Below are 15,952 nucleotides of genomic sequence, written 5' to 3' on the forward strand. Positions count from 1 at the left end.
GGTGGTTTTGCACGTGGGGAAGGAGCGGGGATGCAGCCAGTGGATCTTTTCACAGTCCCCACCACGCACCCGTGCAAAGAGCACTGGAGGTCTGGGGTGCCAGGAAGAGGGTGCAGACACAGTCTGTCTCAAGGGCACCTCTTCCCCGTGGGGTCCACAGATGCCTGTGGGGGAGTTTGCTGTGGGGCGTGTGTCTCTGGCTTTGCACGGGCAGTGCTGGTCACCATGGTGTCACTTCAGTGTCATGTGCTGGAAGGGTCCAGGGTGTTGATCAGTGCCAAGCCAAAGCCATTGCAAGGTGTCAAGGTGCTCCACGCTCACTGATTTCCCCAGCCTCTCTTGGGGCAGGTGGTGGGGAGAACTGCCTGCCTCAGTTTCCCTGCCAGCCACTGGAGAAGAGCAATACCTCCTCCTTGCAAAGACACGCTTGGAGGAGCTGGGCAGTGCTGCGATACGTGCAAGAGGCTTTTACCTGCAGTGAGAAAAGGCAATGAAATAGGGACCTTCCTCACTGCAGAAGCACAGTGGCAGCTGTCTGTCCTTCCCCATGTCGACTCTTGATGGCTTGTGCTTGCCTGTCCTGCTGTGCGTAGTAGCTGTGCAGTATCTGTGCTGGCTGGGGGTGGCACTGGCCGTGCGGAGGGATGTGGAGGAGCCACGAGCTCACAGCTATGTCTGGCCAACATCCACGCTGATACCTCTGCTGCTTTATCCTCAAAGCTTGCTCGAGGGGGGTGTCCCTGTTGCTGCCACTCCTTGACAAAGCATCTGAGATGCAGAGCAAGGAAGTAACAGAATAGCATGGGCAGCGCGGGGCCAAACTGCCTGTTTTTTCATCTGGATCTGCCCTCCCCGATGCTTGTCATATTGCCCTATATCCCAGCTGCTCAGCTAACGCCCCGGGCATCTCTCTAATTTGACTCTTGCCAAGATGTTGGCTGAGTTGTCTGGGAGACTGCTGCGGCTTTTGCAGAGCCGATGGGTTATTTCTCCTCCCGGGTTTTGGTGATCATGCCCAGAGGGCTGGGACTGATCCTGCAGCAGTACTTGTAGAGCCACTGTGGCCTCTCTGGACCACATGTTTTGGGCACCCTCCTGGTCCAGGAAGGGCTTGCTGAGCAGCTGGACATCTTGGCATCGCTTTGCAGCATGTCCCCAGGGTGCGGGGGCACCTCCATCCCTGGAGCTCTCTGAGGCTTAGCTAGGCAAAGCCCCAGCTGCCCGGGTCTTGTGGTGGGGATGGGGTTGGACCAAGACCCCCGAGCTCCTTGCCACCAGCCCTGTGGGATGCTAGAAAATCATTTGCCATCCTCGGACTGTGCTGTCCCTGCTTGGTGCACGGCAAAAAGTGTTGGCAGGGGAGAGGAGAGCTGTTGGTCCTGGGGCTGTCCTCACCCTGCAGGTCTGTAGGGGCTCCACTGACCACACAAAGGAGCTGCTTGAGAGCAAATAGTTGTCTTGGGGGTGCTGCTGGTATCAGGAAACAACTCTGAAGTTTCTAACATGGCCCCGACACCGCACATGCCTTGCTCTTGGATGGGGCAGGGTGAACAGCCCCTCGGGGTGGTAGGATGCTGCCAGCGAGGAGTCTCAGGGACATCCGTGGCTCTCAGCATCCCCATGTCACTGCTGGTCCCCAGCCTGCAGCCACCACATCTGCTCGTCCGTCCTGGCTTTGCCCTTTTTTTTTTGGCTGGTGTGTTGGGGCATCTGCCTTTGCTGCCTGACTTCACACTTGAGCGTCCCCGTGGACTTGCCTTACCACAGCTCTGGTTGTGTTTGCTTTTGGTGTATTTAAAAATTCCTCTTTTTCTGTCCTTTATGTTTGCTGGCAGTCGATTTTTTCGTTGATACATCCTTTCGCAACTGTCTGCATCTTATAACTGCTAATTTACTGCTGCCAACTTCCCCTGGTTTTAATTTATACAATATGTTTATTTTTACTGCAATTTTTTTCTTTTATTCAAAGCCAAGATAATTTTTAGCTAAAGACGCCTTCTTTTATGATCACAGATTTATGAGATTTTGGCAAGGCCTTCTTAAGCTAGCTGTAATTACTCTTCATTGTTTTTGTTTATATTTGCCCCCTAATCAATTTTTGCTAATAATTCCTTTCAACTTTTGGAAATTGCCCCTTTTCCACCTCTGGGTGTGTTTCTTTTTGGCAGGTGCAAAAATCTCTTCCCACATACATGTAACCAGGTTATGGTTGTCTTTACCTATGCAACTGCTCATCCTCAGTTCATTGATGCCCTCTTCTTCAGCTCTCAAAGTGAGATTCTCTCTGTGATTACCCACATTGGTTATATTAGTTCTGTGATGGAACTGAGTCTCCACAAACGTTGGGATCTCCAGGACCCCATCCCAGTGGCAGCCTGGACCCTGGCATGTGTTCTTCTCTAGTCCCATGAGCAGCAGAGCTGGTTCATAAACTGCTGCCGCCTTCTCCAGGCTGGTCTGCAGACCTGCAGATAGATCCTGGTGTGGACGTTCTCCACCCCTGTGCTGGTCCCCAGTCCCCCAGCTCCTCAGTGCAGCCCTTGTGGGTGCTGGCAGCTCTGCTGTGGCACAGATGCAAGTCGTACCTGAGATTTCAACCCTGGAGGGGCTTCTCTCTCCTTGCAGTCCCACAGCCCATCTCCTGCCTGCTTTGGGGATGCTTTTTCCCAATGGAGGGCAGCTGGCTGGCTCCTGCTTGATGGGCAGCACAACGATGGATGGATGGAGCACATCTTGCCTGGGCAGGGCCACCAGCAAGCAGGAGCCTTGCAGCATCCACTGGTGAAACTTCCCCTTGGTTTAACCGGCTGCCTGGGGAGGTTGTATTAGTGTGTAATGAATTATCCGGGCGTGAAGGAGGAATCCCTCTTTGTGGTGAGGTATTGAAGATGGGGTTTTCCCAAGGAAGGAAATGTTTGCAACTTGCTAAAAATACCCACTGCCCGCAGCTGCCGGCTCCAATGTGGCTTTATCTGCAGCGGGGGGGCCCAGAGGGGACACAGGGTTTGCGTTCCTGGCGTGGCTGCGAGCAAACTCCCAGAGATACCAAAGGGATGGTGACGGAGAGATGCTCTGGCCTCAGGAGAGATGCTCTGGCCTCAGGAGGAGCTAGAAGGAAGCCAAGCTCCTTGTAGGGATTTGGGGATTTCCTGCATCTGTCCTGGAGAGAGGCTTCCCATAGCCAGGAGCCTGATCTGAAGCACCCTGCTGCCATGGCCAGGCTGGGGCATGGGGCATCCCTCCGTGGCTTGGCAAAACCAAGCCTGCAGCTGGCCCTGCGGTTCCTCCCAAGCCGTTCCTGCTTGGAGCTGCCAACCAGAAGCCAATTTACAGCCTGTCAGTGAAAACAGTGAAAAGCAGGGATACTTGGCTGTCAGGTAGATGCACGGAGCCAGACGTGTGCGGCGGAGGGCATCCTTGCTCAGCCACGTGCTCTGTGTGCTTGGCAGTGGGGGGTGTGTGAAAGGGGGTCTGGGGCTGTGCACAGCAGCACCGGCAGTGCCAGAGGAGCAGGAGCATCCGCAGGCACCGGTGCATTTGGGTGCTTGATGCTCGTTGTTTGCTGGGGGACTCCCCACCCCAGCTCACTGGGGCTGTTGTAGCAGCCTGTGCAGCAGTGCCTGCCCATCCCTGCCTGTCCCTGTGCTGCCGTCACCTCCTTACAGCCACCCTGAGCTCTGACACGAACTTGTTGCAGGGGACTGGCTGGAGCCAGGGATGCTCAGAGCAGCCATTCAGGCTGCAGGCAGGGGCTGGCTGCGGTGGCAGGGGTAGACCACAGCCCTCCAGCCCTGGGCACCAGTTTTGGGCATCCCTCCGCTCTGGGCAGCTCCCCATGTTGCTTTGCAAAGACCCAGTCATAAAAGAAGTTAGCCAGGTTAATCTGCCAGGCTTGCTTGGCTGCACCAGGGGCTAGTCCTGGTCTTTAATTCTCTTTTGCTGGACCCTTGTCCTGCCTCCCCTCGCCCCCGCCATGCCGGTGGCTCTGTGTGGCCCTGCCTTTACGAGCCAGGCCCAGGGCTGTGCGGCGCAGCTGTGTGTCACTGCATGGCGAAGGAGCTTTGGCTGTTTGGAGATAATATCTTTCCCCCATAAATGTTATTACCCTGTATATGTTCGGGTTGGGGGGGGAAGGGGGGGATCACCATCTGTGTTTTCCAATAAAAGCAAATTAAAATTGAAGCCCATTAAGGATAGCTCAATCGGGATGCTGAGCAGGGCTCTGGAGCCTGCTGGGAACAAGTTGCTTACAGCCTGCGCCACCATGCAGGGTGACAAAACCTCATTTAGTGCAGCGGTGCTGGGAGGTGGGATGGGGGCTCACTGCACACACTGTCCCCACTCTGGGTGGGGGTGGCTGGTGGCAGTGGCCCCAGGGGGCAGGAGAGGAAGAGCTGGCCAGAAACCCATGCCCCGGGCTCATGTTGCTCCTCCTGGTCCCCTCAGTGCTCATTGTACCAGATGATGGGCAGGGGTTAGTGGGGAAAAGGGATGGGTGTCATGTGAGAGCTGAGCACGTGCTGCTTGCCTGGTGATGCTCTGCAGCCTCCAGGCTTCCTGCTGTATCCCAACTCTCATAAGGCTGCCTCACCCCTGTGCCTGGGGATACAGAAGAGTGGGTCTGGGGATACAGGATGCTGTGTCTGGGATACAGGAGAGTGGGTCTGGGGTATCGAAGGGGACTGGGCGGTACAGTGCTGCACCCATGGCATTTCACCTTGTACCAATCGGCCCCGGGGCATGGTGGTGGGAGCAGGTTATTACATTATAAAGCAACTCTTTCCCCAGATGCTGCAGCCAGGAGCCATAAGTGTCATCTGCTGCTGCATACCAATGGTAGGGGCTCCGTGGTTGGGTTCCAGCGGTGACAGCTGTGTGTCCATCCGTGCTGTGGGGTCAGCCCCATATGGTGGCTGTGCCATGCTAACAGCTGGACCAGGGCAGCGCGTGGTGGAGCCTGCTCCTTTGGGGCCGGAGCATCTGCAGAAGCTCCAGATGGGCATGGGGTCTCCAACATCCCAGAGCATCCCTGTGGCCCCCTGGAGGAAGAGGGACCTGGAGGCTGTTGGGAGGGACATGGCCCTGCTCCATCTTCCTGGGAGGTGGCTCGGTGGGGTATTTAGTCTTTGCTGGGCCTGTCCTGATGAGGTGGATGAGGCTGGATGCAGGTGAGGGCAACACTCGCTTAACCCTGGGATTCCCTCCTGCAAAGTGTCTTGCAGACGGTGGGGTCGGTGCCACTGCAGGGACCAAGTCATTAGCACTGACAGTAGCAATGGCTGTTAAACGTCTGCATCTGTGGCTATTGCATTCCCGGCAGCAGCAGGAGGGCCCCTGCTCGCTGGCATTTAGCATCTGCATTGTCTCTTCCTGGCAGCCTGCCCTCGGCTGAACTCAGACCACCTACAAGTCCCGGCTCCTTTTGGGACAGATGCTGCCAGCAAGGACCGTGAGTCCCTGGTGCTGCTGCAGCAGCTTTCTGGGGTCTGTGGTGGGGTTATCATGTTTCTGCTGACCTCTGGGGCAGACAGTGTTGGGAAACTTGGGCCAGAGAGGATGCATCTGCAGCGATAGCTGGGGGCGATGTGGCAGCTGGACGGAGTGTGATCTGCCCTCGCATCCAGCCTAACCTGCTTCTTCAGCAGAGGCCCCAGGCTGAAAGATCACAAAATCTGAATTCCCAGTCCCAGCCCCTATCAGCTGAGACCCAGAACTGGGCCATACCCCTCCTGGCTGGGCAGATGAGAAGGGCAATTCTTAGTGCTTGTCTGCCTGGCAGCGATGGTCTGATGGTCAGTTGTGTGCTTAGAAAGCAGGACACGTGCTTGGATGACTTGCAGGACCCCTGGGGCTGTTGAGTTGGGCTTTCCCCTTGGTTTTGAGCTTTCCAGCAGTGGAGCAGCCAGCACCATGCAGGGCAACGCCTGCCATGGCTGACGACTTCAGAGGAGGGAGAAGAGGGGCTGGGAAGAGGAGCAGTGAACCTGCTCCTCCCAGCATGCTGGCTTTGGGTCATGGCTGCGCTTGGCCCTGGCTCCCGGCTCACCCGTTGGTGTGCCGTATGCCCGATGGCCTGGTGCAGCTCTGCTCTGAGCCCTTCTTTCATTATTTCCCGTTCTAGCAAGAGCTGGGAGCCAAGGGCCTCAGCAGTCCCTCTTTCTGGACAGCAGCATCAGCCCTGGGTTTGGTCCCCTGAGGATGGGTCCAGTGATGTGTGTGGTCAGATGAGGTGTGGGGAATCAGGGGAATGGAGGGATCTAGGTGGGAAGGGAGAAAGCATAGGCCAGCTCATGGCAGCCCCCCTGGCAAGGTGTGGAAAAACACAGGGGGAGTTTCCCGTGGGGCTGCTGAACTGCTGTGCTAAGGGCAGGACGTCTTGGGGATGTCCCTTCGTTTGACACCAGTCCTGTCTCCAAGTGTCACAAGCAGCTGAGCATCACTCAGTAGATGGGTGAAAGTGTCCCAGTGGACGCTGCTGAGCCCCACCAGCTTCCAGCACCATCCCCTGCTCCACTGTTGGCTCTGCGACTGGCTCCTGTTTCACAGGGCTTGCAGGCAGACTTGGGTGACATCCTGGTGAACTGAGGGGACAGGAAGGCTCCATGACTCCCCCAGAGTGGCGACATCTTTCCCTTGCTGGCGCTGTGTGTTATCTCTAGGGTCAGGCCTCCCGGCTCTGTGCCTTGCTAGCCCCCAGGACTATCAGCCTGGGGGGGCTGGCTGGCAAGTCAGAGGCACTCTGAATGATGGAGATGCCGGACATCACCCTTATTCTTAAGTCTCTGAGGCTGGCTGGACCTAATTTTCCAGGGAAAAGGGTTGAATGACCAGCTACCTGTCTGCTGGGTTTCTTGCAGCACCGGGACCACCGGCATGACCCGATACGGCTGCCCTTGGGGTGGCCTTTGGGGCTCTGGGCACAGGGTAGGATGCTGGCAGTCCCCATCCCAGCTCAGGCAACTGCCTCTTCTTACTCCCTATCAATCACTCTCCCTCTTGGAGTTTAAGTGGATCCCTGAGTGAAGTATCCAAAATATCCTGTAGCCGCCAGCTCACAATGCAGCGTGCTGTTCCTGCGCCAGCGGGTCGGCTGGGGGGGATTGGGTTTCAGTTTGTTCCGCTGGCCATTGGCCAGGCAAAGCAAAGCTCAGGGCTGCAGAGAAGGGCCACTGGGTTTGCTCAGCCCCTCTCAGCTCTCGCTGGCAAAAATATTATAATAAGGCTCCAGTAAAGCACAGGAGGCAGAGAGGAGCCTTTCAACTTCTGGAAGGGTAAATAGATCTGCAGCAAGGGCTCCTTGGGGCAGGGGACAGATGGGTTTCTCATTAGCCACTCCCCCTGCATGGGGGTGCAGTGGCTGTGCCTGAGGCCAAGCTGGAAACGCGGTTTCAGGAGCACGTGTGCCTGTGCGGAGGAGTTTGTCCCAAGCTGCAGCATCTCCGGTGCGGATCCAGGTCTTGCTCCACCCAGCTGGGCTCCGGCACAGAGCCCACTCTGCAGCATCCCTCCAGCCTGGGCTGATCTGATGAGGTGTGTTAGGTGGGCTTCCAGGTCACATCTGGGAGATGGTGACGAGGCGTGGTGCACCCCATGTCTGCCTTGGGATGACTTTGCTCCCAGCCCATCAGAGAGGTCTGGGCAACTTCTTGCCTGCTTTGCACGTCCAGCACTGGCCACAGCTGATGTGATCCTGGGTCAACCAAGAAGCTTGCTCCCTCTGTTAATGATATTGTACCAGGATTAAAATGCTGGCAATTTTCCTACCGTGAGGGGGGAGCTGGCATGAGAAATGAAAGGGGAAGGGAAAAAGTTGTGGGTGGAAAAATGAGGGTGGAGGCTCCAGCTATCTGTGGGGCTATTTATTTGTCCAGCTGCTTCTTTATCGGGATGAGTTTGGAGCCTGTGAATGTGAAGGATTTGCCAGGACTTCTGAGAAACTCAGGGCCATATGCTCTAAATTGGTCTAAATTGGCAAAACTCCATGGAAGTTATTTTTCCGGACACAGAGAAGTGTGTCTGCAATGTGCACAGCTCCTCTGTTAATCCCCTGCCCCTCCAGCCTCTCTGCCACTGTCCCTTGGTCCTGTCACTCTCTATTCCCAGTCCTGGCCATCCCATTGCCAGCACCCAAAATGATCCCAGTCTTGTCCTCCCCTCCCAGGTCTGCCCACCAGTCTCAGTCCCGACCTGGCCAGATGGAAAGAGCTGGTGCAGCTGAGATCCCCACACTCATCTCACTTGTGGCTGAGCAGCAAGAAGACCACGCAGAAGTGTAGGATCCCCCCACCCAGGTCATTGGCATAGCAGATCACCAGCTTGATGGTGTCTTAGCGTAGCTGTTGAGCATCTGGAGGTGGTTGGTATGGTGGTGATGACGCATCTTTAGATGCAAAGTGCTTGAGCCGGAGCCCTGGCATGCCCTCGTAGCAAGCAGCAGTGCCGGTGACGGGCCCCAGTGCTGGCAGAAAGTTGCTTATTGAAAGCATCTTCAAAGTGAAAAGGACAGGCACTTATCTCCTAACCGTCCCGTGGGGAGCAGCGCAGTTTCTGGTGGGAAGCAGGCCAGAGTTGCGTCTGCTGGTTTCAAGCAGCTGCAGATTTATTTATAATGCCGTGGGTAGCATGTGAATCTGCAGATAAACACGCGGGAGGAAAGAACACAAACAACAATATTGAGAAAAATGCTGCTCCAGAGAGAGCATTTCACTGAGCTGCAGCTATCGCCAGCCACCAGAGATGGGCCAGGCGCCAGACACCCACCTCTGCCACTCCCACACGGCTTTGCTCCGTGTCGTCACCATCATTGCCAGGGGTGGTTCTGTCCTGGATGTTGGGTCTTTATGGGGCTCCCGAGGCACCAGCCCCTCACCCTGTTACTTGGCGCTGCCAAACCGGCAGGATGGCACTGTGAAAGCGTTGGCTGTGGCAGCGAGTGAAGCTGCTGACTTTGCTCATTGAAGCAGGCACCTTCTCCTCTCCATGACTGGCAGGGCACTAACAGTTGGGCTTGGAGTTGCCCACCCAGAAATCGGTCCATCTTTGTTGTCCCCGGTGCAGGAGTTGGTCCTGTTGGGTGCCCGGAGCAGGGTAGGAGCGTGAGGCAGCCACAGGTCGGATCAGGAGACTTGCTGGGTGAGATACAGATAGGGTGATGGTGGCCTAGCATGGGTCACCGTGGGTGCAGAAGTTGCCCGGGGCTGAGCGTGCGGAGGGCAGCCCTGGCGGGACTGCTGCATGTGGAGGACCTGCCTCTGGAGGATGAGGGGTTCCCATTCCTTGGGGCTGCTTACGCCTTGTGCAGGGCTTGCACCTGCAGCAGAACTCTGTATGACAAGGTTCAGCTCTCAGGCAAAGCTGTAGCTGCAGTTTCCCTCACAGGCTAAGGAGCTCTGTTTGCTGCTACTTTGTCCCGGTGTAGATCCTTGCAGACCACAATCAATCATCTTGCAAACTCCTCTGATGAGCTTCTGCAGTCCCCCTGCAGCAATAAAACCCCATCCAGCTGAAGGAGGAATAGGCCCTAGGGGAATCTCAGTCTGCCTTTTGCACGGCTGAGGTGGGTGGTATGGCCTTGCCTTGCCTTGCTTTTTTCAACCTTCCTGGTTTATTGGTTGCTAGTTCGGACTCTGTGCTAGCACTTTCAGTATGGGACATCAGAGTGGGGCTTGGCTGCGTCTTCGTGGGGCCTTCCTCCCACCGCAGTCTGCCCACCACTGCCTCTTGCTGTGGAGATCTGAGCAGGTCTGAGCCTGGGAGAGAGGCAGTCAGAAGCCCCTGCAGATGAGGGATATGTTAGTTCATTGGACACCACTCCTGATTTTGTTTGCTTGAAAAATGAATTAATGTGCTTCTTTTGTCTGGTAATAAGAAACTTCTCAGGGATGAGACAGTGATCTTCCCTGGAGGACCATGTGGCCTCCTTGACCTCAGGTGGAGGGTGAGGGGTGCTCCTGGCCAAATATATGGGCAAGATAACTCTGTGGCAGGCTGTTATTTGGTCAATAAGGTGTTCTGAAGTCAGCCGTCAGTGGAGGATGGAGCAAACCCACGACCACCTTTGAAACCCATCCTGGCTCCACACCCACTTTTGCAGTCAGTGCGGCTAACCAGGTTCACTCTGATTCACGGGGACCAGTTATTCACAATTTTCTGTAATTCAGGCAACTACTGCTAAGTGCTAACATGCCAAACCATCTCCAAATGGACTTTAGCCAGGGCAGCAATTTGGTAGAAAAGCTGTGCAAAAAGGGGCACATTGGGATGTTACAGCTGTGTGCAATGGGGACCACAGTCCACCCTACACAAAGAAGGTTGATAAACAGGAGCCTCAAAGAAAGGAACCTGGTTTAGGTGGAGGAATAAGGAAGCTCAGCTAATTTAGTTGTCTTGGAGATGATTCATTTGCCACCCTTAGACACCACAAAAGGGAAAGGAGGTTTTGGATAGCAAAGCCTTTGTACAAGTAAAAGAAAATATAATAGCTGGCAGCCGCACAGTGTAAATTCAGACTAAAATTAATGGAAGATCTTTTTTTATAAGAAGATAATTGACCATTGGAAAAACCTGCTTAAAACCTGCAAATTTCTACTCCTCCTTGTCTCGTGTCAAAACAAGATGTCCTTGGGCTAGCTGGGGTAGTAAATGCTTAGCTCCAAGGAGATGTGCAATTCTTCAGCTGAGGATAAGGGGCAGTGGCGAGGGCTGTGGGCAGCGTGCTCTGCAGTAATGCACCGGGCACAACATTTCTGTTGCACTGAGTTTTCATTAAATAAAAGGCTTTTTAAAATGCAAAATACTTCAAAATATTATTTTTATTTGGGGAATTATTTATACTGGTTTAGAGTATATCTCCTTTACGTTATAGTCACTGCTATTAATATACTTACTGTGCACCACTGTCATTGATAGTTAAGACAAAGTAACAAATTTAAGGTTTTTTTAAAAGTAATGCAGCTTCTAGCTAGCACTGGGTGAAAAATGTTGTTTTCTTTTCAGATCAAAGTGCCACTGGTGTTTTAATGAAAAAGCCAGATACTCTGATAAAATAAACACTATTATGGAACTATGTAAACAAATATTCAGTTTAAAAAGAAATTTCATAAATCTGAATGACAACATTTCTGGAGTAGCTGTTTTCCAGAACTCTTCCTAGTGGGAAAACTTGAAAAGAACTATTTTTGCTTTTTACTCTTGGAATAAAACCAAATTTTGAAATCCTGGTTTCCTGTGAACTGGAAACTGCTGGCTCTAACCAGGAGTAACGAACAACCCACAGTCTGAAAATGATTTACTGCCAGAAGTTGGTGCAAGGAGCATATCTGTGCCGAGGAACTCTCTGGCTTGCTGATGGGAAAAGGGGAGTTCACGTGTGCTGTTGAGCAGGCTGAACAGCAGTCATTTCTGCATCCAGGCTTGTCTCTTAAATGATGGGTGTGCTCAAGGCTGAGCTTTTCTTCCTTTGTTTTTGTTCAGCGTAGTGAGAGTGGAGAGGGTGAAGATGCTGTTGGGGGATTCATGGCAGGATGCTTGTTTTTTTGGTGGTGAGGAGCAGCAACAGGACATGGTTACAGCCAGTAACTCTCCATCCCTGTTGTGGCCATGGGAACTGGCACCATTTATTGGGTTATAAGATGGTGGCTGGAGATCTCAACTATACTGGCGTTCTGCTGGGTTATCGCTCTCCGTGAGCTGATGTGGAGTGGGTGTACACCTTGTATGTAAGATGCTTTTTCTTGAGAGCTGCAGAACCCTAAAGCTGGACTGTTTCCCTGCCTGTCCTACGTTAACTGGGAGGGCAAGGAAAGTGAAGCTGCAAGCCGAATTTCATGTTTGTATCTTGCCTGTGTGTGTGATGGATGCTTTCCAACATCCCTGCAAATGCAGTTGGCATCCTGAGTGCGCATGCTGAAATCAGGGGCAGATTCACATTCGCCCTACAGAGCAGAGGGATATAATTTCTTCTGTGGGCATCACCTTGGTCTTAGCCACAGAATCACTGGCCGTATGCTGGCCTGGATGGTCTGTCCCACAAGCATCATGCTTTTCCCTTGCCCAGCCTCTGTGTGCTGAAACCTTTGGGCATTATTTCTAAACCCCATTTCCTAAACAGCGGAATATTGTCCTATTTTCTTAAAACATCAGCATTGGGCACGGTGCAGAAAAATCCCTGCGTTGCAACGAGCATGCGACCGCAGACCTGGAGGATGGAAAGTTACCTGGATTGTGGAAACCACTCATGGAAGTGTCTGTCCAATGTATTTCTGACAGGGCCATCTGGCCCGTACCCATGCTGGATGGGGGGGAACTCCTACACACGTTAGCCCAAGTACTGGGGTGCCATAACCTGAGCACCCTTTCTCATGCCATCAGTATAGTGAGGCCAACCTATAGCTATTTGGGATGAAAAAACTTCATTGCTGAAAGCATGATGAGCTGCAGAAAGGACGAGGAGACTTTGCTACCCATGTGGCTTATGCAGATTTCTCCTCTGTGCTGGTCAGTGGTAGCATCGCCTGACCTATTTCAACCCAAATTGCCTGGAAAACCAGCTTTAATGCTGGTTTAATTTTTTAGTACTTTTAAGTCCTAGAAGTGCTGTTCCTTCCTGTGTGGTACCACATCATCAAGGATTCTGCCTACCATGCAAACTGCTGAGAAAAAAAGATCCTCCTTTTGCGAAAGAAACTGGAAGGAGGAAACCTGCTCAGTCTGGGCTCCTCATGTGCAGCAGCAGAGCTGCTCCAGGACTGTGGTGCCCTGAATCTGGATTTTGAGGAGGAAAGTCCAGCTGGGCTGATGGGTGGAAAAGCATGTGCCCCCTGCACTGCAGGAGATAAGGGGGCCAGGGAGCAACGGGCAATGGATGAGGAAGCGGATGGGTGGAGGGACCTATAGCTGGCTCCTCCCCAGCTGAGAGCTGTCCAGAGGGATTGGCGCAGGCTGGGCTCGATGGCTGCGGTCCTGGCCTGGCTCCTCTCCACCTCTTTCCCCTTCGCCAGCCTCAGGTCATTCACCAGATGGCCACTGACTCCTTGTTTCACCTTCCTCCTGCAGAGACGCTGATGGACTCCACAACGGCAACGGCAGAGCTGGGCTGGACGGTGCATCCTCCATCAGGGGTAAGTTATCCTGTTGCTTTATGGGAGCCCAGAGCCTGGTCTGGGGTCTCCTTGCTGCATGTGAACATAGGTGGGTTGGTTCAACAAAAGTCAGCCACTGAAGCAAAGTGCCTTGGCCACATGAAAAGGTCTAGGGGGAAGAGCACAAAGGAGGATGACAGTTGATGTTTCCAGTAATTTTCTAGGAGGTGACACTTCCAAAAAATACCCCAGTGCTGGAGGAGTGTAATTCTCAACCTACAGCATCAGGCCAGCATGGCATTGGAGGAATCATACCCTCAGTAAAGCTGACCTGCAGCCACTTAAACATCAGGGAGGAGGAGAAACGAAATGCCAAGGCCACCGTCATTTGTCCCCAGTGTCTCACTCGTTATTCCATTGCCTGTCACTTGTAGCGGAAAAGGATGAGGGCATTGGCCTGTGAGGTTGTAGCCACAGCAGCTGTTTGATCAAGTCCTGAAATCAAAATGACTGTCCAGTATCCCTGGCATCTCATGGAGGGACGTTTGCGGGCTCAGCAGTGACTGTCTCCCTGCTTTACCAGTGCCAAGAGTTCCCTGCGCCACATCCCAAGACCACCCAGAACAAGCTCCTTTAAAGAAGAGCTTGGGCAAGGCAGTGCATCTCTGCACCCTCCTGCTCATGACAAATCCAGAGTGGCCACAGCCACCTCCATGTCCCACAGGGCTTGCGTGGGGCATCGAGGTGCTTCAGAGCATCCTGCCCACCTCTGGCTGAGGTGGCTGTGGCTGGCAGCAGCGTGGAGCCCCGATGTGTGACAGCCCCAGACCTGCTCCCGTGCACTTGGGTGGCCCAATCCAGCTCGGCCAAAGCCCGGAGATGCTTCCCATCCCCGTGCGCGGAGGTGGTGACTCAGGCTCCATCCTGCCCTCCAGCCACCCTCCGCAGGGGCTGGATGAAGACGTTTCTGTGGACCTCACCCCGAGGCTGACAGCAAGCCCCCTCCCCGAGCCGACTTGGCAAAAGAAAAGAAACGGCCAAGAAAAGCCTCCATCAGGGAGATTAAACCCAGCTCCCGAGCAGCCTGGCTGCCCTGTCGTGCTGCGGCGCAGGCGCTGCCGGCACCGGTCCCCCATCACCATGATAAAGCCCTACGCCCGCCCGTGAGCCCGGCCGCCTCGCCAGCGCCGGCCTGGCCGCTGAAGGGGGATGATGGGCACACAATAGGCAGGAGCAGAGGTCAAGTCTTTTTCTCTCCTCGCCCAGCCTTTCTTGTTTGTGGTGTTTCCATATGTAAAGCACGCCTTGCTCCCAGCTCCCCAGCCCTACGGTAATGAGGCCTAGGCCTGCTGGAAGCCGTCTCCCCGTATTATTGTGCTGCCTTCTTCTTTTGAGCTCCCGGCATGTTAATTAGAGAGCGAGGAGAAAGGGAGAGGCTTCTAATTAAGCGTCGAGGAAGCGTAGGAGCTGGTGCACGGGGGTGACTTTCTCTCCCAGCTGAGAAAAGGGAGCTCGGGGAGCCCCCTGCTTGCTGCTGCAGGGACGCGGAAGGATGCTGGGGGTCCTAAGCCTGGCCCTCGGGGTGCTCCCAGGTCCCCCATCCCTGTCAGGGGGGAGACACCTGTCTGGAAAGTCCAGCGCAGCCCCAGCGTTGCTGGTGGGATTGCCTCCTGTCCCCACCTAGGGGCAGGCCCCTGGGGGGACGTGGCGCACATCGTGCCCTGCAGTGTGCATGTCACGGGTGCCGATACTGCAGTGCCATCGCGGCTTCTCCCAGTGCGGCCCTGTGCCCGCTGGCAGGACAAGGCAGGGCATCTTACCCATGGGTGACTGGCAAGTTTGGGTGCAGCCAGCATCACCTGGAAGACAAAAGCTGCTGGGTGCTCCACCTGTTCATTGCCTCTGGTGATTATTAGAGATCTGAAAGCCCAAACGGTTGCTTTTTCCCTGGCTGTGGAGGTCCTGTGCCACTTGTGGGTGTCCCCATGCCCTGCCTCTGCTGTTTACTGTTCATCCCCAAGCTGTAGAGGCTTTCTTTCCACCACGTGCTGCTCCTGTCTGGCCAGGGCTGAGCTCTTCAGGCTCATGTCCTGAGCCTTCCCCAGGGACTGTGCAGGTGTGGATGGGGATGGGGCAGTGCTGGGCATCTTTGGGTGCTGGTGGCTGACATGCTGTTTCGGAGTGGGTGTCGGGAGTGGTCCAGGCAAGGGAGAGCCATGTCAGAGGCAGGGCAGGGGAAGGAACTGCTTCCCTGTGCCTTGTCCTTGATTCCTTCACCCCCGCTCTGAACTAGTGCCCTAAAAAATGGGGAGATCCTGCAATTTTCCACTACCACACCAAATTTATTTCTGGAAGATAAAGCAAATACTCCCCCTGCACTTTGTGAGGATGCTTTCCTCCTCCCCCAGTGATGGCAGCAGATTTGCAGCCACTGCCAGTCAGAAGTGGTTGGAGCTGTTTGGGGATCTTCCTTGACAGCCTTCTGTTGGACTGTTAGTCTTGATGTGCGAGGAGCAATCTGTTTCCCATCTCATGAGCCTCCCTCTGCAGTCCTGGGTGCCCTTGGGAGGCCGTTTGCAGGCTGAGGGGCTGGGGGTGCTCTGCTCCTGCAGGTTTTTCCCTGCACAGCTCAGTCCTGGCACTGGTGCTGGATCTGGGCTGTGCTGCCACCCTGCCCTGGGTGTCGTGATCCTGCATCCAGGGCAGGCTTGTGCTCAGGGTTTCACGTCCGTGGGAAACAGCTTGGCTTCCACTTGAGCAGGCTTATGAATGAGTTCATGGGAAGCCGTTCCAGCTGGCTGGGACTGTCACACACTAGCTGGACCCTGGTCCCTACCATCGGCATCACAAGGGTGCTGTGGGTGGGGAGGGGG

At 54.5% G+C, this 15,952-nt stretch overlaps 1 protein-coding gene across 4 annotated transcripts in view; it reads left to right on the plus strand.

The window, feature by feature from the left end:
- Positions 1-15,952, plus strand: part of EPHB2 (EPH receptor B2) — a 129,648-nt gene that overhangs the window by 24,574 nt on the left and 89,122 nt on the right. For all 4 annotated transcript variants that reach the window (XM_049807649.1, XM_049807657.1, XM_049807659.1 and 1 more), the window contains exon 2: positions 13,054-13,118. In XM_049807649.1, coding sequence (XP_049663606.1) covers positions 13,054-13,118 — 65 coding nt within the window. The remainder of the gene's footprint in view (positions 1-13,053; positions 13,119-15,952) is intronic.

This window comes from Accipiter gentilis, chromosome 1 (genome assembly GCF_929443795.1).
Source record: "Accipiter gentilis chromosome 1, bAccGen1.1, whole genome shotgun sequence".
Taxonomy (NCBI): domain Eukaryota; kingdom Metazoa; phylum Chordata; class Aves; order Accipitriformes; family Accipitridae; genus Astur; species Astur gentilis.